Source organism: Bos javanicus, chromosome 3 (assembly GCF_032452875.1).
Source record: "Bos javanicus breed banteng chromosome 3, ARS-OSU_banteng_1.0, whole genome shotgun sequence".
Classification (NCBI taxonomy): domain Eukaryota; kingdom Metazoa; phylum Chordata; class Mammalia; order Artiodactyla; family Bovidae; genus Bos; species Bos javanicus.
In genome coordinates, this window is record NC_083870.1 from 98,723,567 (window position 1) to 98,741,905 (window position 18,339).

Consider the following 18,339-nt stretch of genomic DNA (forward strand, 5'->3'; position numbering starts at 1 on the left):
GTTGGATCAAGCCAAGCAGTCTATCTAACACAGAAGGGCTTTTATGGACATCCTGATTCATTACTGGAAGTCTTCCCCATCCTCACTCATTCAACTCCGAATAGCTAAAGGGCAAGAGCCAGGGTTCGTGCATCTCCAGTGGTCTCCCCTCCCTGCAGCCCCCAGCACAGGAGAGGCACACGGGAGGGCCTCAGAAACACAGGACTTTTGTGATGGCCTCTTTAGGGCCACACCTGCAACTGGACAGAGACTTCTGGGCTCGCATTGAGGCTGTTCCATGGCCTGATGTGGCCTCTGTCCCCAACTTGGGCAACGACAGTTTACTCATCTAAGTACAGAGAGCCAGGATTCACTTGGGCCATCTGTGATTCCAGGAGCTATAAAACAGACTTCTGAGGATCGGGAGGGATTCCTGTAGCAGTGGGAGAGGCTTCCTGAAGGAAGCAGGAGAAGCAGGACTTTGACTGCAGGACGCCTGCTGGGGACCTCGCCCAGCTCCCTAGCTCACCCCTCCCTCACTCACCATCCCAGCCCTCCCCCCATGGGCATATAGGCAGAGTCCCTGGGCTGGAAAGGCCCACAGCTGACCATGAAAGAGGAACCACTCGGAACTCAGCTAGCCCCCAGGCTCCTCCCCTGGCCTAAGAGAAGCCCCTAGAGATCCCAGTCATTGAGGGAGGCCAGTTAGGGACCAGCATTCTGCACGAATGCTGCCCCACCTTCCCCCAGGCTCAGGACCAGGCACCCATGGGCTGGAGGTGGCTAACAGCAGCTCCTTTCTGTGAGTGTAGAAATAGGAGAGCCTAGAGCTGAAAAATCACAATGGCCTGGGCAGCCCCTGACACTGAAACCCCGAGCCCAAAGGGCACAAGTGTCCACTCAGGCACAGGCCAGCATGCACGCCTCCTGCCGGCCTTCAGGTTCTTCCCTGTCTCTGAAATCTCGCTGATTCATGATCAGTTCTTTTGACAGACCACCCAAAAGACCTCACACCTGTCTACTGTGTCCATCCTCCCAACCACTGTCCTGGCCCAGTCAGTTCCATCAGCTCCAGACTCCTGGTCCTCTCCCTGCTTCCAGTCTGCTTCCCACAGTGGAGTGGGTGAGCGGTGCTGGGTCTGTCTCCCACCCGTGCCCTGAACTCCGGGAAGGCAGACTCCACTTAATCATCCCTGTGTTTTTAGTAGCACCTAACAGTTTTAAGCTCGATGAACATATGGAGAAATGTATGAGTGAAGGGAGGAATAGATGGACGAATGTTGACCAGATCCTCCAGTCCTGGTCTCCTGGGCTAGGCCAGCAGTAAAGCCAGGGCAGTGGGAGCCCCACCCTGGCTCTCAGAGACCCTCTGCCCTGTAGCAGCGGGCCCAGGTTGTGGGCCAATCTTGCCAGTTCTGGCTCAGCTATACCTGGAGCAGAAGTCCTGTTCAGTGCTGCACTTTTACCCTTATCCTAAGAATTTCAAAGCTGGACTCAGCCTCCAGCTCAAGCTTGCCCACCTCATCGCAGCCATGGGCAGGCTGAGTTCCACAGAGGCCAGGACATGGGTGAAGCTCATGGCGAGTTGGGGGTAGAGCCAGGACGAGTGCCTGGTTCTGGAGCTGTGGTCAGGGGCTCTGCTCTCACAGGCAGGCAGGGAGCCAGCTGAGTGGACCTGTGACAGTCAGTGTGATGGCATGGGACCCATCCTACGTAACTCGTGGTGACAAAAATCCATGCCTGCCTCGCTGTGTCCTTATGTCCATGTAGCTCCTGAGTCCCATGTCCTTTGGCAGGCTGAGGATGTATATGCAGGGACAGGCTAAGCGCTCTTCGATGGTCTGCAAACTACAGGTTCCCCCGCTCCAGGGCACCCTCTGGGTGCCTGTTCCATTTCAGGCCTTCCGCAACCCCCAGGCACTGGGGACCTGAGTCAGCCTCACTTAGGGCCCATGCCCTGTCCAGCCCTCAAAGGAGGTACAGGGCCCCTGTGGCTGTGGGAGGGAGGGTCTGTACCCCTGGAAATATGATTCTCTATCCCCCAACAGGCGTCTGCTCATGCAAAGTTTTCTCAATCCAGTTTCATGGATGTCCCTAGGAAATAGCTTAGGATACAGAAACATAATTATAAGCCATTTCACCTCCAAGACCTCAGTCTCTCATCTGTAAAATGGGGATAACACACCTGCCTCATTGGACCGTGCCAGACGTGCTTTAGGTAGCGGCATTAAACTCTCTACTGCGGTGGATGGACCCTTATCCGAAAGGCTCTACTGAGGGCCAGCCCCACCATTCCAGGCTCTTAGATGGCATCACCCCTGCTCTGTGCAATAATCCCAGGAGATGGGAGCTATTATACTCATTTTGTAGGTAGAAATAAGGCCCAGGGAGGATGAATGGCTTCCTCAAGGCCACAGGCAGGCAGACCTTCAACCTGAATCCTGGCCTCTTGGGTCTTCTTCCAGGCCATTCCCCACCTGCCAGACATGGTGCCCTTGCTGTGTACTTCCAGAAAGGTTGACAATATTGTGGGAAAGTGTCTTTCTATCTGGCACATCCCATAGAAGAGTACTGTCCTTGGTGTCTGTGATGTTTCTGTATCCAGGCGCTGTTTGACCTCTTCTGGAGGTTATTCAGCAGGTTCAGGGGCAGTAAGGGTGTGCACATGTGTGACAACTCTAAACAGGCCCAGATGGAAGTCCCGCCTCCCTGTGAGGTGGCTGTGGCCAGGGTGCAACCTCAGATGTTCTGAAAGGATCCAGGCCCCTGCCTTGGAAGGGTATATTGGCCTGGGGTTGGGAGAAAGAAGGGCTGATTCCCAAATGCCGGGCCCATGCAGTTTGGCAAGTGAGCCTGAGGGTCCTCAAAGAGCCAAGTGTGTCCCTGGATTTCCTCTGGTCTCCACATAACTGAGAAAAATAAGTACAAGGTGGTGAATTTTTTATTAATGAAACATTCAGTTTATAAGCTTATCTTATATTCTGAAATCATCTTCTTTCTACTGTGTTTGAAGATAAACATCTTTTGCTTTAAAAAAAAAAATGATGGTGATATGAGACAAATGGGGCTTTCAGAGGCCCTCGGGAAAGTGGAAAGTTGGTAACTGTATTGTTTCCCCCTCACCCACCATTTCTGAAGATAGAATCTGGAACAGAGTGCATAATGTAGGGGCTGGCTGGCAGAGCTGGGCTGGAGACAGGAGCCAAAGTAAAGGGTAGACCAGTTAACCTGCAGGGCCTGTTCATTTTGAATTCTGACAGCCAGTGGTTATCATATATCCTGTAACCCTAGCATGCAACAATCTGAATATAATTCTAACTTCTGACTTTCCAAATTCCTTGGACCCTAACAGCCTGTTGTTCCAAGATTATGTGGTTCTGATATCCCAGCCTTCCATCATCGTAGCATTCTAACCCTCTCACAGAGTTTTCGTCAATCACTCTTGAATTCTTTGGAAGGAGGATGGGGCTAAGAGCCCTCCAGGGCCTGGAAATCCCTCCACGTGGGACTGTTGCCACCTGCCCCCTACCAAGGAAGCGGAAGTCCAAGCTTCTGCTTCTTCAAACCTAATCTGCTTCTTCAAATCTAAAGCAGGGTTTGAAGAGTCTAAAGCCAGGTTGTGGGAGCACCAGAGACAGAGGTGCTGTACCTGTTACCCCGAGAGCAGGCCAGCCTCTCTCACACCCCAGCTGAAGCAGACCCATAACCAGAAACACACCGATGGGGCCAAGACACAGAAGTTGATTCATGATGAAGACTTGGGCTTGAGGAAGGGAGAGACAGAAACCAAACACACTGAACACCAGTAACATTTAAAAATTAATAACAGCAGCCATTGCTCCTTGGAGAGTGGGCACCATCCTGCTTGAAGAACACCCATATCCATCAGTTCATGTGGCTCTCATGTCCTCAGTGCCTCTTGGAGGGAGACAAAATGATATTGATTATTCCCTTTGGTGGGTGGATAAATCGAGGTACAGATAAGTAGAGCAAGAATCTTAGAACTGAGTGAAACAGTGGTCAACAATGACTAGGCCGTTCTTCCTGACAGGCAGTCTCCACCAAAAAGTCATTTAGCTGCTACTCTGTTCACCTGAGAATGCCCTTCCCTTCTCCTGCCTGGACCTCCTCTTTGGGATTCCCCCAGTCCCCCAGGATTTCCTAATACAACTCTGTTCATGCTTAGCACATTTGTCATCTACTCTTCTAGGAGGGAAGGTAAGTCAGAGAAGGCTTCCTGGAGGAGGTGAGAACTGGCTGGTTGAAATTTCCCTGATGCAGGTTCAGCTGCCTTCCAGTTCCTCTTCCAGTTCATCCCCACAGTCCTCAGGACAAGGCCCATACCCACCTCCTTCCCCCACTGGTTGTCCACTTGGGTGCCTCCAGAACAAAACCCCTCAGCGCTCATAGCCAAGCACAGAAGAGCACACACAGCTCACGTGGGGCCCTGGAGACCTTGGAAACAAGGGGCCCAGCAAACAGCACACACCCAGCCACTTTTCTCCTCTCCCGGGCAAACGCCGATCACCTGCCATACTCCACCTTGGAACGTGAGGCCACACAGCATCCAGAAGTGTTTCAGAATTTCCAACGGTGTTTCAAAGGGCCCTGCCGCCCCACCATATACACATCTGGCAGCTGGCACGCTTGCTCTGGGCTGCAGTCCTTGGCCAGAGTCACCCTTCCTGTTTCAGCCCAGAGCATCCAGCCAGTTCGAACATCCCATCTGCTAGCTCGTCCCTAACTGGAGCCAACCCTGTACTCTGGACTAGGCTGGAGCTCTGTCTGTGAGCCAGGGGGCCCAAATGTCAGCTTCGGGCTCAGCACTCCTGCTGGACATGTGGGGAAGGCAGGAAGAGAAGAGAGTGTCTGGGCTTCAGACTCAGACTGCCTGCATGAGGAGCCCAGTGCCTCTCCTCACAGGAAGGAGCCTGGATAGACCAGGTACTTGGCTTCTCTTGACCCTCAGAGTCCATCTAAGAGGAGCCTGGCATCACTGGGCAGCACGTGTGTGTCTCAAAACATGGTGCAGTGCCATCACTCAGCACACATGAGCTCTTGCCTCATCAGTATTATTTCAAAGCCCAGAGCCCCCAGGAACAGGACTCCCTCCAGGGGAGTGCAGGGCTATCCAAGGACAGAAGTGCTCGGTGGCCCCTGAGGACCCAGCTGGGACCCTGGAGAGAGACCCCCATGGCCAGTCTCAGCTCCAAGAGACAGTGAAGCTCAGGAAGTGTCCCTGCCCACGTGTTGGCCAACAGGGTGCTCTCCTGGGGTGCATTCTAGGAGAACAGGGTTTCCTTTAGGTACCCCTGAGGCTTCAGGCCCTTAGGGTACAGGTTCGTCAGAAAACCCCAGGCTTGCATCCTCACCATGGGACGAGAGGGGGGCCCAAGGAGGAGGCCGGCCCCTCCCCCAGGCTGCATCCTGTCCCTTCCTCTTCAGCCCCGTAGCCCCTGGCACCCCTCCGCCGCCGCCTGGCTCACTCTGTCCTGCAATTGTTTGTGCGCCCGTCTCCCCTCTGCACTGTGATGCCCTCCAGGGTGGGGACCATGTGCCTCAGCTCCTGGCACAAAACTGGGTGCAGGGAGACATCATCTCCGTCCTCACAGAACTGACAAGGCCCCAGTCCAGCCCTTCCTGGGTAGAGCTGGAGAAGGAAAGCTCAGCGCTGCCAGTTTCTCAGGTGGACCCTCCTTCGGAGATTCGAAGCCCCAGGGTATCCCTCATCGTCCGTCCACCCCCAGGTTCATCCGTCTAGCCCTCCTGCCACACTTCCTCAGGAAAACAAACACTGCCATTGCTTGATACCCAGCAACTGATCCTGGCAGCGAGATTAGCACTTAAAAGTTCGCCTTGCATTAATTTCAGACAGAACATAAATATGGGCTTGGACTCCCTCTTCTAGGAAGAGAAAATTGGAAACCCGTTGGACTCACTGGAGAGAAAACGTGTGCTGGCCGAGGGGAGCCCATGTTACTCTGGAGCCTTTGTGGGAACATCTGGTTCCCCCTCCTCCCCTCCGCCGGGCCCCCCAACACTGTCTTAAAATTACCCTGTTAATTGGAATATTCTTTGCACTGAACACTCACACACTTTCCTCTCCGATCTGGTGATCCCAGCAAGGGACACATGTTTCTGATGATGCCCTGCCCCCAAAACATGAGCTCGGGATCCCTTGTAGCCACCGGCACTTCAGAGTGGGTGTACAGCCCATGCAGCGAGCTAGGACATCTCTGGATGGAAGTCCAAGCTTTGCCTTTGCTGGCTGTGTGATCTTGAGCAGGCCTTGTCTACTCGCTGAGGTCCAGTTCCCTCATCTGTAAACTGGGGGTACCTGGAAAGGCTGCTGCAAAGGTGAAATGAATTAATGTTTGAAAATTATTGTGGCCCAAGAGACTCACTGAGGAGGAGGTTATGTTCAAGTAATCACAAGATAGAATCATGAAGATTCTATCATGGGAGATTCCTTTGCAGGAAAACTGAGACTTAGAGAAGGGAAGGCAACTGTCTGAGATCACAAAGCTGGTTGACTGTTGAGCCAGGTGGTCTGTCCTAACCTCCGGACAGAATTATTAGCTCTGTCCTACCCTTTCTTTCGTCTCAGAGGACTAATGGGAGCTGTCAGACTGCCCAGCTGATGGGTAGGGACTTGTTGTTTAGTCACTAAGTCTTGTCCCAGTCTTTGCAACCCCATGGACTGTAGCCTACCAGGCTCCTCTGTCCCTGGGACTCTTCCAGGCAAGAATGCTAGAGTGAGTTGCCAGTTCCTTCTCCAGGGGATCTTCTTGACCCAGGGATCAAACCCGAGTCTCCCCCTCATTGGCAGGAGGGTTCTTTGCCACTGAGCCACCAGGGAAACCCGGGATAGGGACTCAGCCCAGCCTATGCTCCGTTCACTGAGCTTTGTGCCCTGGCGTAGGCCTGCTTATGCCTGGAAGAAGGGGAAACTGTCTCTGCACTAAAATGTTGTGGAGCTCTGCCTATTCAGAGCCAAACTCCTTCCCTGACTGTATATGATGTCTTTTAAGTGATGCTCTGGCTTGTGGGGTCAGGGGACATACGCACCAAGCCAGCCCACCGTTTGTCAAACCTATAATCCTCCTCTAGGCCCTTGTTCCTTCTCTTGCCTGTCCCTCCTGCCCAAGCCCGTATATCTGTTTGAATCCTCCCCTTCCAGGGCTCTTCCTCCAGGAAGCCTTCCCTGATGCCCTCAGTGTCAGTCTCTCCTTCATGCCCTTTGTTTTCATTGCTGGATTCTCCTTTGCTTCTCATCTCTTTCTCCCTTCTCTCCCTCTTTGTATATCTTTCTTGCTGTCATGGCATCTCTGCTTTTCCTTCTCTCCCTACTGTTGTCTCTGGGTCTCAGGTGTAGCCTGCATCCCAGCCCCTGTCACCTCATCTCTTCTCCTCTCTGTCTCCTTGTGTTCTGGAGCTCTCCCCCTCCCCTGTCTGTCTTGAGTGTTTCTCCTTTCTCTGCCTCTCTCTGTGTGTCCCTCTCCCTCACTCTGCCTCAGTGGCTCTGTGTGTCCCACTCCCTCTCCGCCCTCCTCTTCTGGTTCACGCAGCCTCAGTAAATGAAATGGGATGTGCCTTCCTGCAGAGAGCTGGCCAGAGAGCAGCTGTCAGTGCTGGAAGGAGCTGCTGAGCGGTGGCCAGGAGACCCCGGGAGCCTGGGCAAGCTGAGCAGGCTAAGTTCCGACACCGAGGGGCCCCTTTGGAAACTTTCCACACCTTCCCTGCAGGTTCCAGAATGGGTGTGGTGCCTTTTTCAGGATTTGTGACCTTGGAGGCAAGCCCAAACCCTGTCTGCCAACCCCTGGGACATCATGCCCCAGGACCTGGCTGGGGCTGTTCTGAGCCAAGCTCCCAGGCTCTGTGGGGAGCATCACCAAGGGGTCGGGGCAGGGTTACAAGGGGAGGGGATCCTCGAGCTCAGGTCTCCTGGAGATAAGATGAGATCATGGAAAGGATATGGACTAACAGATCCTGTTATTCATTCATTCAGCAGACATTCATGAAGCCACCACCATGTGCCAGATTTGATCTTAGCCTTGGGGACAAAGATAGATCAGGCACGGTCCCTCGCCTTCTCAAAGCTCTTGGTCTCCACTCCAGGGGCTTGTTGGGAACTCGTTCTGACAGAGGCAGCTCTGAGGTGTGGGGAGCTCATTCCAGCCGCGGTGAAGAGAGTGAACTGGAGAGAGTGGGGAGGATGCTACATGCAGTGATTCTGGCAGAATTTGGTGGTGACCTGGGCCAGGGTTGAGCGTGGTTCAGAGGGATCTGGGGAACTCTGGTGACTGATGGTATGAGGATGAGGAGAGAGAAGGAAGAGCAAAGATGCATCCATCTGACAAGGGTAGCAGAGCTCAGCTGAGACACACCCAGGAGGGAAGGGTGAGGCTCTGGGGAAGTTGGGTGGGAGATGCTCAGGAGGCCACTGGACAAATGGGTCCGGGCTAGGACAGCGGGTCCTGAATAGCAGCTGTGGTCAGGGACATCTCAGTGACAGCACTGTGGTCACTGAAACCATATGAATGGATGGATTCACATTCCCTGGATTGTGAATAGAGTGAGAAGAAAAGAAGGCCGTGGACGGCGTTCACAGGGGCACCCACATTTATCAGGCAAGGGAAAGAGGAACCCACTAAGGGGACAGAGAAGAAGAAGTGAGAGCTATGAAGAAAACAGGACAGAACAGTGCTGTGGTGTCCTGCGACACCAAGCCTCAAAGAGGGCGAGGAAGGGAGTGGCGATGGGAACCCGGGGTCAGAAGTGAGGGCTTCCGCTGGACAGTCCTGGGGCAGGAACCCCATAGGAGGGGGCCTCCTGCAGGAGCTGCCCCTTGCAGGGGGCAGACACCCCCCGCCCTGGAGGGAAGGAGATGAAGGCCCGTAAGGCTTATAGGAATTCGAAAAAAAAATTGCTGATTGCTTCCTACTTCTCAAAGTATCTGAAGTCTTCTGTTTGGGGTCTTACCATGCACAGTAAGGGTCTGGAGCTACTGAGGCTGAGGGAGCAGACAGGACACAGACCAGACACTGAAATGTTGCCAGGCAGTGCTCAGGACCCAGCCAGTGTCCCACAAGGCTTGGGCCCCTCTGAATGCCCCCTCCATCAGCTCCAGGAATGCTCCTTTCAGAGCGGCCACACGGCCACCTGCTCCGATGCAGCCTGGGGTGCCCTGTTTTCCCTGTGGCTCTTGGCGTCTTCTGTGTGGACCACTGCGGGGCCCAGAGGCCCCTGTCTTTAATGGGTCTCCATGGACGCAGGGAAGGAATGGCCTTTGCTGCCAAGAGTGGATTCCGAGAGCTGCGGGTAGGGAGTTCCTACAGCCTATGCACTGGAGGCTGCCGCACCGGGTGCCCCTCCAGCCCAATCACGCGTGGGGGCAGGCAAGGGTGGTGTCAACTCGGTGGCCCCAGCCCAGGACTGGCTCAGTCCCTTGCTCAAAGGTGCACGTTGGGCTTTTCCAAAGGATGTTCACTCCTCCTGCCTCTTAGGACTTTATTATAGCCTCCCTTAGAAGGCAGCCACAGGGACCCAGGTCCATCTGACATACAGGGAAACTGAGGCAGGTGGCAGCCGATTGCCTGGGATCACATAGGGGAGACTCACAGCCTTGGCAGAATCCTCTGTGTTCCACCCTAACACTGGGTCAGGGCTCACTGGGTCAGATGAGCCTCACTGACCTCCTAGCCTTTGCACATGCCCTTACCCCTGCCTGCCGCTGCCCCACTCTCATCCTCACCTAGCTAACTCTGATCCCATCCCTCAGCTAGCGATGCCTCCTCCAGGAAGTCTGCCCTGCCCCCAGGTTGAATTAGAGGCCTCCTGAGTGCCCGCACCACCTCCTGTGCTTCCCTTAGCATCATGCATACCCTGGATCAAAAGACCTTGATTCTCAAGACCATGAGTGCCTTGAACAGGTCCCTACTTGTTCACCACCATCCAGCTCTGGATATGCACTCACTCGGTGTTTGTCAGATAAATGCAATGAATAAGTAGAGAAGAGGAGGGAGAGGAGGAGGGAGGGAGAGCACAATTTCATAAGGGTATCTGGAGTCCCCGTGAGTGTGGCAGCCAGGGGAGCATGTGATGCAGCCCAGTCCCTCCCTGTCCACAGAGACCCTGAGAGTGTCCAGGTGTAAGGGGCTTGCCCAGGGCCCCAGAGTGAGTGTGGGGGGTTCCATCAAAGACACAGGTCATTCCCAGACCTGTGGTTCACAGTGACCCAGAGGTGGGATGTCAGGGACTGTGGCAGGTCACAGAGAGGGCGACTGTCAGGTGGGGGGCTTGCTGGGGCATCTTGAAGCCAGCCCAGAGGTATATAGGCCTGGCTGGTGGGGGTGCTTCTGGGTTCACCGCCCCACTTCCCCATCCAGCTACTGTGCAGTCCCAACCTCCCTCCCTCCGTTTCCCAGCAGCCTGTCCACCTCCTGTGCTTGCTCCCTGGATCTCCCTGGGGCTGTCAACATGCTGACCTCCCAGCTTCCCACCTGTCACCATCCATCACAGGCAATTAGAGTGAGAGTGCAAGAATTTCCCCTCAGGTTCTGGGGTGAATGATGAGCAGGAGAGGAGCGAAGTGCCCACGGGTGAGGGGCTGCAGGCAGGACTCGGGCTGGGAGGCTGCAGGGCCACCACCTCTCTGCCTACATTGAACAGTGGGGAGACTGAGGACCAGCTCGGAGGAGGGGCCAACCCCCAGCAGGGACTGGCCTCTCGAGGGGCCTCCCTAACTGGAACCTGGGAGAGCCTCCACCGTATTCCCGGATCTCAAACCTGCATCCCGCCCGAGGGCCAAACCTGGTCTCATCTGGGGCGGTGGGTCAAATGATTCACTTCTGTGTTCTCAGGGTCTGCTCCGGGGCTGGTCACAGCAAGGGTGTCATAAAAGTCTGTCGGATGAATGGTTAGGGGGTGCAGGTGAGATGGAGACCAGCCCCCTCCCCTTCCAACACACGAGTGAGTACTAAGTCGCCTCAGTCATGTCCAACTCTTTGAGACCTTATGGACCGTAGCCCACCAGGCTCCTCTGTCCATGGAATTCTCCAGGCAAGAATACTGGAGTGGGTTGCCATGCCCTCCTTAAGGGAGTCTTCCTGACCCAGGGATTGAACCCGTCTCTCTGCCGTCTCCTGCACCGGGAGGTGGGTTCCTTTCCACTATTGCCACCTGGGAAGCCTGTCTCCCAACACACAGAATCCTACTACTTTCTCCTTCCCCAGAATCTTACACCTCAGTGAGTCTTCAGGGACCACCCCAGGGCATGGGTCACAGTGTGTGATCCATAAATATTGGATAGATGGTGAACAAACGAATCTTCAAAGTCTTAGATCCAGACAACGCGTGCTGAGCATGTGTGGGGCAGTGGCCACGTGGTCCTTGCCTCTTGGAGTCTAGTGAGGAGACAGACATGCACACACAGAACCCCGCCTCCATCTCCCTGCTAGGGAGGGAGACTTGAGTTGCTGGTGGAACTGACAAAGATGAGCCGTAAACCTGTTAGACCTTGAGGCCTATTGGAGGATGTTTTCTCAGAGCTGGTCCCTGTGTGACTCCTGGAAGCTGTCCCTGCCTGGACAGTCCACAGCTGGGGTCAGCTCGATGGTGTGGGGGACAGTGATGAAACAGGAAACACAGTGAGCCTTTACTGCATGCCAACCAGTGTTCCTGGAGTCCTTACAACAACACTCGAGGCTGCTAGTACAATCATTACCACTTTACAGATGGGAAAACTGAGGCACAGGGCGGTACAACTGATGAGCAACAGAGCCGGGGTTTGGATCCAGGCAGGGTGGCACTGGCCCATCTTCCAGCTACACCACACTGCCTTTCAGGGAGTCTGGCCCTTGGCTTTGGCCTAGGCCGTCGGCCTGGGGCTCTCTCCAATCACCGGTGACCTGGTATGTGGCTGAGCCCACTTTGTCTCTTGTGTTCCAGGTCACTTTCTGGGGAACAACACAGTCATCGATGTCCTTCGGCAGGCAGGGCTGGAGGTGGAGCACACGCCCGCAGGGCAGACCATCCATAGGTAAGCAGCCAGGGCCTCTGGGGGCGGGGGACTGGCTGGCCCACTGCTGCTGGTCCAGAAGGCCATGCCTGACCACGTGCTGCACGGAGGGCCATACCCTGCCTTCCTGCTCAGGCCTGGAGGGCAGAGTCTCCCTCTGGGGCCTCCTAGGGACCAGCCTTCACCAGGCACCCAAGAGTAGGGGCTAGGCTGGAGGTGGGGAGACCGGGAGGAGGCTGGTGTGTAATCCTGGCAGGAGGTCAGGATGGCGGGGAAGAGTGGAGGTGGGAATGGGCAGAGCACTAAGTCTTGAGAGATGTTCAAGACTTAGAGACTGGTGATCGGTGGGGTGCAGGGACCCTGTAGGACTTCTGGGTTGCTGCCTAGAAGACCTGGTGGATGCCCAGGCCTTGAATCGAGATGGGGCCATAGTGACAACAGGCAGTGGCCAGGCCTCTTCCCTGAGTCTCAGCCCCACCCAAACCTTGTCTTCATCACCTCCTCTGACATACCTGCTTGTTGCTGTCTCTTGGCCAGGTCTCTCACCCCTGACTTTCCTGCCAGGGCACACTCACTCAGCCCAAAGAGCCAGATAGAGGCCATCCTCTCTTCCTGTGGGGTTTCCTTTCTCCCTCTAAGCTGGAAGCCAACGAAGGGAAGAGGCCAGCTGGATTTACCTGTGGTCCCCAGTGCCAGCAACAGGCTGGGCATGGAGAGGCGTCAGCGCATGCTGGGCGGCCCTGAAAGACAATGACAGAATCCCAAACCAGGCCAACCTGAGCAGGAGCCTTCCTCACCTCACCAAGCAATTTAGGCCCTTGTGCCTGATGAACCCAGAGTCCAAAAGAAGCTTGAATAATCATGTGTGCGTGTGTGCCAAGTCGCTTCAGTTGTGTCCGATTCTCTGAGACCCAATGGACTGTAACCAGGCTCCTCTGTCCATGGGATTCTCCAGGCAAGAATACTGGAGTGGGTTGCCATGCCCTCCTCCAGGGGAGCTTCCCGACCCAGGGATCGAACCCGCATCTCTTATGTCTCCTGCATTGGCAGGTCAGCTCTTTACCACTAGTGCCATCTGGGAAGCCCTGAATAATCATTGCTAATGTTTATTGACTACCCACTGTGTACTGGGTTCTAAGTGCTTTTAGCTTATCAAATCCTAACGACATCCCCGTGAGGCAGGAATGATGAGCATCCCCACCTTAAAATTGAGGCACCTGAGGCCCAGAGAGGTGAAGCCGCTTACAGGACGCAGAGCTCCTTTCAATGGGAGTCTGGCTCTAGGGACTTCCTGAGGTCTTCACCACAACCTGTACTCCCTCAAGGGCTGGGGGTGAGGCTCAGGGGTGGGAGGTGCTCGGAAATGACTGTAGCATTGCTCTTCACTCTCCAAAGATGGGCCTGGAGCCTGGAACATCTGGTCTCCCAGCTCCAGGCCAATGCCCTCCTGTCTCCATGACACTTCTGGAGGAACTTACAAACCTTGGACTCCTCCCCTTTCTATCTTCTGAGTCAGCCTGACCAGATTGCTCTTCCTGACTATTTGAGCCCAGTACAAATCAGTCTGTACTGGGTCAAGGGTAGGCGTGTGCTTGAAGGGTAAGGGACCCAAGGTAGCCTCAGGAACAAGGCCCTCCTCAAGCTCCCCCTCCCCACAGGCCCCAAGGACCTTCACCTCAAAGCTCATTGTGTCTGTCCCAACAGGGCAGGGGTGAGGGCAGCTGAGCAATGCTGCCTCGGCTCTTATTCATCTCAGAGCCCAGGCAGTAGTGGGGGGATGCCCCCATGGACCCTGGCCCGCTCTCAGCCTGAGTCTCTGCTGAAATCCTGCGGGTGGGGTGAGGGGGCAGGGATGCCGAGGAGGCCCCAACAATAAAAGCCATCATCGACCACAGGTGCTTCCTGGATCCATCTTTTTGTCTGCCTGTTTTGAATTATCTCCCCAGCAGCTGCGGCATCTCCTGGACCCTGGGAATCTGGGGTTGCTGTGGGGGCTGGGGTAGGACAGGCTGAGCTGATGGCCTTCTGTCCTTCAAGGAGAGAGAAATCCCTCACCCCTTTCATGCATGCGGGAATGGAGTTGGGGGACAGACCCCCTTGGGCACCACCTCGCCTTTACAATTCTTGGGACCATGCCCAACATCCCCCACGGTCAGATGTCCCCAGCAGGAATTCCATGTAGACCACAGGGAGGAAAGAGTAAAAGGGAGCGGAGTGGAGGGTGTTTCCAGGCTAAAGGGTGTCTGTGCTCCACTGTATGGAATATAGATTCCACACCACACGCTTAATTGCACGTCAGTGCCTGCGGCAGCCAGCTCCATTCACTTGTGGGTGACATTAAAGAGAGGCCAGATCTGTGCCGGGCACTGTGTTAAGACCTCATCTCTCTCATCCTCATGACAATCCTATGAAGTGAGTAGTACTAACTTCCGCTTATAGCCAGCAGCTGCTTGGACTCTTGTGTCCCTGCCCTTAGCCACAGAGTCTGGAAAGTGCAGAGCCGGGGAGTGAACCCACGTTAGAGCCCAGGACAGCTTGAGCTCTAACCTGCTCCAAGCTGTCCTGCCTACCCTGAAAAGGTGCTCAGGAGACGCGTGTTAGACAAATGACACAGCAGCAATGTGAATATTTCATATTTAAGGATGTTAATTACTAGAATGTTTCAGCCGCTATTTGCCAGGCACCATTTCTGAGTGCTTTGCCTTTATCGTGATGCAGCTATGAGGCACTGGCTGTAATATCCCCATTTTTCAGAGCAGGAGACTGAGGTGCAGCACATTACATTTAGGCAGCTCGCCTCAGGCCCCTCAGCCAGAGCTGCTGAATGAACAAGACCTTGACCAAGATCAGATAAGGAACCAGATACCCACTCAGGGCTCACTCCTACTAGTCTGGGCTCAAATGTCACCAACGGGGACCAAACTGTCCTCCCTGCCAGCCCCCTCCCCATGGCCCACGCGGTCCCTCGTGACTGCTTTATTTGTCTCCTCAGCAATTGTCACTGTCTGACATCATGCACGTTTTCCTCTCTGTCTCCTGCTTTGGAATATTAGCGCGAAGAAGGCAAAGCCTTTGCCTATTTTGGTAAATAGACTGACACTGCCTAGAAAGCTCCTGGTGCAGAGTAGATGCTTAATAAACATTTATTGAATCAATATTGGGCTTCCCTTGTGGCTCAGCTGGTAAAGAATCTGCCTGCAATGCAGGAGACCTGGCTTCGATCCCTAGGTTGGGAAGATCCCCTGGAGAAGGAAAAAGCTACCCCGCTCCAGGATTCTGGCCTGGAGAATTCCATGGACTGTATAGTCCATGGGGTCACAAAGAGTTGGACACGACTGAGCAATTTTCACTTTCACACATTGAGTCAATAAATGAAAGAAGGAATCAAAGCTCTCTGTCTTCACACCAGGCAATGGTTTTCTGGGTGCCTCTCAGCGGGGCACCCTGGCACCTTCTCCTGCCATGACAACCCGCCCACTGAGTTGTGTGCCCTATCACACGTGAGTGACAGGCTCCAACGTGCATGCCTCACCTGCCATTGCCCCTTTCCAGCCCTGTCGCCGGGAGCCCTGCACCTCCACCCGCGGGGACCTCGGCGAGCCCCGCCCCAGCGACCCCAGCTGCTGCAGTGCCCGCGGCCCCCTCGGCGCCCCCCACCGCCCCACCGGAGGAGGAGGACCCAGCGCTGTCCCCACACCTGCTGCTCCCCGACAGCCTCAGCCAGCTGGAGGAGTTTGGGCGACAGAAAAAGTGGCTCAAGCGGCAGAACAAACACCAGCGGCCGCGGCAGTTTAGTGACCTCTGGGTGCGCATCGAGGACAGGTGAGCTGCGAGGGCGGGGCTGCCGGGAGCTGGGCCTCTCTCTGGCCAGCCTACCTCAGAGCCACCCAGGGTCGGACGCGCTCTGTCATCCACAAGGCCGGCTCTGAGGAAGCGTGGCGGGTGGGTGCTCGATCGGAATAGGCTCGTCGCCTGTTCATCCTGCAGGGTTTGTGGAGCATGCTCACACCTGACTTGTCAGTTTCCCACAGTTAAAGGTGAGTGAATAGAAGCTCCCTTCAGGTGCAGTGGACAAAACTCTGCTTTGCCCTTAGCTTTCCTGGAGGCACCTGGGGTGCACAGCAGACTCCATTTGTCCCAGGGCCAGAAGGTGAAAGTAGGAGAAAATGGAACAGGCTGGGTACATCAGAAGGCTGTGAGCCTTCTGAATGGTCTGAGCGGCCAGCACCTCTGCAACAGGTCAGAGAGATGGCAGGTGATGGCCGTAGGCTCCTTCTGAGGAGGGGCTGAGGGATTTGTGATATCCTTGTTCAGGGCTGGCGGGTGCTGCAATCGTCCTTCTCTGTCCTCTGCCCGTGTCTCCCTGCAGCACTCCCTTGGCCTGTCTGTGCTCACAGCTCCTGCTGTAACCAAGGCACTGCCTTCCAACCTCCACCAGCAGGCCCAGCACTGAGTGGTCTCCCCAGATTCCACTTGGGGGCAGAAATCTCCACATCTGGTGAACAGTGTCACCAGAGCAGCCAGGACGTCCCAGGGAGTGACCGCCAGGGAGGGCAGAGTCCTGCCCACCGTGGTAGCCCAGCGCTGGACGTTGTGCCCAGCACCAGGCCCTTGGAGACTCAGAGTCTCCACCCGGACCCTAAGTTCATTACCTGGGGTTTTCCTCAGCATCCCTAGATAGAATCTCCTTGGGTACTTGTTAAATGATATCCCAGGCCCCACTGTGGACCTGATTGATCTATGGGGACATGCTGCACAGGGACCGGGAAAGCTGCTTGTTGAACATGTACCAGAGTCTTCTGAGCAGCTTTGGGAAACATGGATCCAACTCTGAGTTTACCGATGGTGAACCAAGGCCTGGGGCGGGGGCTTGTCCAGGGTTGCACAGGAATTCCCTTCAAGGTCCTCCCTCAGCCAGGTCTCTAAGTCATAGACAAAAAGCTGACATAGTCCAGTCTACAGCCTTAATGTGCAGCGTGTGCAATGTCTTAAAGAGCCTTCCAGCCAGTAAGAGTCGAGTCCATTGCTCATTTGGGCCTACATTGGTTTCCGAGCGCCTGCCTTGGGTTACTGGGAAACATGCTTCTTCAGGGGTCCCACAGGCCCGCCCTGCCCAAGGCGGGGTCACTGCTGTAGCTATATTGGCCTCGACAGATTTGGCTCCTGTGCTGCCATGGCCTGCCTCCTTCAAACCAGGAACAAGAGCACAGCGTTACCAAGAGCTGCTCCTCAGCCCTGGAGAGGGCTCGCGAGCCACCAGGGAGCGGCTGGCAGCCCATGAAACCCCCCAGTCAGGCCATTCACCCTGGGCCCCGATCAACCTGCCAGGTGACCAGACATGGCCAGCAGTGGGTCTGGCCCTTGGGGTGACAGCAGGGAGGCTGGGCTGTCAACTCCAGCCACAGACCTCCAGCTCCTAAACACGTCTGAAAGGTAAATTTCAGCAAATGACTCCAAACGGTTTCCTTTTCACAAAATGTCTCTCTGGAATACAGAGCCTGGTTTCAGGAGAAGAAAACAGCTTTTCTTTGACTAGAGGGATCCCTTCTCAGTCCCAATAGATGAACTGTGGTTGGATAACTTTCTTCCATCTGGTTGGATTAGAGAAGGAGGGTTCCACCAACCGGCAGCCTGTGTGTTGCAAGTTTCTCTGCGTCACAGGGAAGCCAGCGCTGAGGTCCCCGAGGACCTGGATGCAAGGGCCCAGCTCCCGCCACGCCCAGGTCTCACCCTACGCATCCTCGTAGAGCTTCCAAGTTTCCCGCTCTCCAGGAGGAAGCAGAGGAGACCTTTCTGGAGGGGATCTGGAGTCCATTGCAGCCCTTCTGACAGTACTGTTTTCCTTGGAGCGTTCATTCCATCCAGGGTTTTCTCAATTTGCTTCCCCCTCTGCCTGCAATGCAGGAGGCCCAGGTTCGATTCCTGGGTCGGGAAGATCCCCTGGAGGAGGGCATGGCAACCCACTCCAGTCTTGCCTGGAGAATTCCACGGATAGAGGAGCCTGGCGGGCTACAGTCCACGGGGTCGCACAGTCAGACACGACTGAGCACAAAACAGTTGTCAACCCCACGGGCTCCATCCTCTGCTCTCCGTTCCCTCTCCCTGACCTCATCTTCCACCCACGATCCTGAAGCGAGGTCCTCCCGAGTCTCTGGCCCCCAGTCATGCCCCAGCACAGCGCCGTCCTCAGTCTGAGATTCTCAGAGCTTTCCCTTGCCGCCCCAGCCCTCACCGGGTACACTTGGATGCAGAGCTTTTGCCCTCCTCCTGTGGGACCCCAGAGGCCCGGTCCTGGCTGAGCTGTGTGCTGCCCCCCAGCAGACTGTGCGTGGCCCACCCCC

The 18,339-nt window shown here is 55.3% G+C and overlaps 1 protein-coding gene across 2 annotated transcripts in view; it reads left to right on the top strand.

Annotated features, from left to right (window-relative positions):
- The window catches only part of TRABD2B (TraB domain containing 2B), a 221,284-nt gene that overhangs the window by 191,135 nt on the left and 11,810 nt on the right, over positions 1–18,339 (top strand). For both annotated transcript variants that reach the window (XM_061412057.1, XM_061412056.1), the window contains 2 exons: positions 11,929–12,019; positions 15,551–15,820. In XM_061412057.1, coding sequence (XP_061268041.1) covers positions 11,929–12,019; positions 15,551–15,820 — 361 coding nt within the window. The remainder of the gene's footprint in view (positions 1–11,928; positions 12,020–15,550; positions 15,821–18,339) is intronic.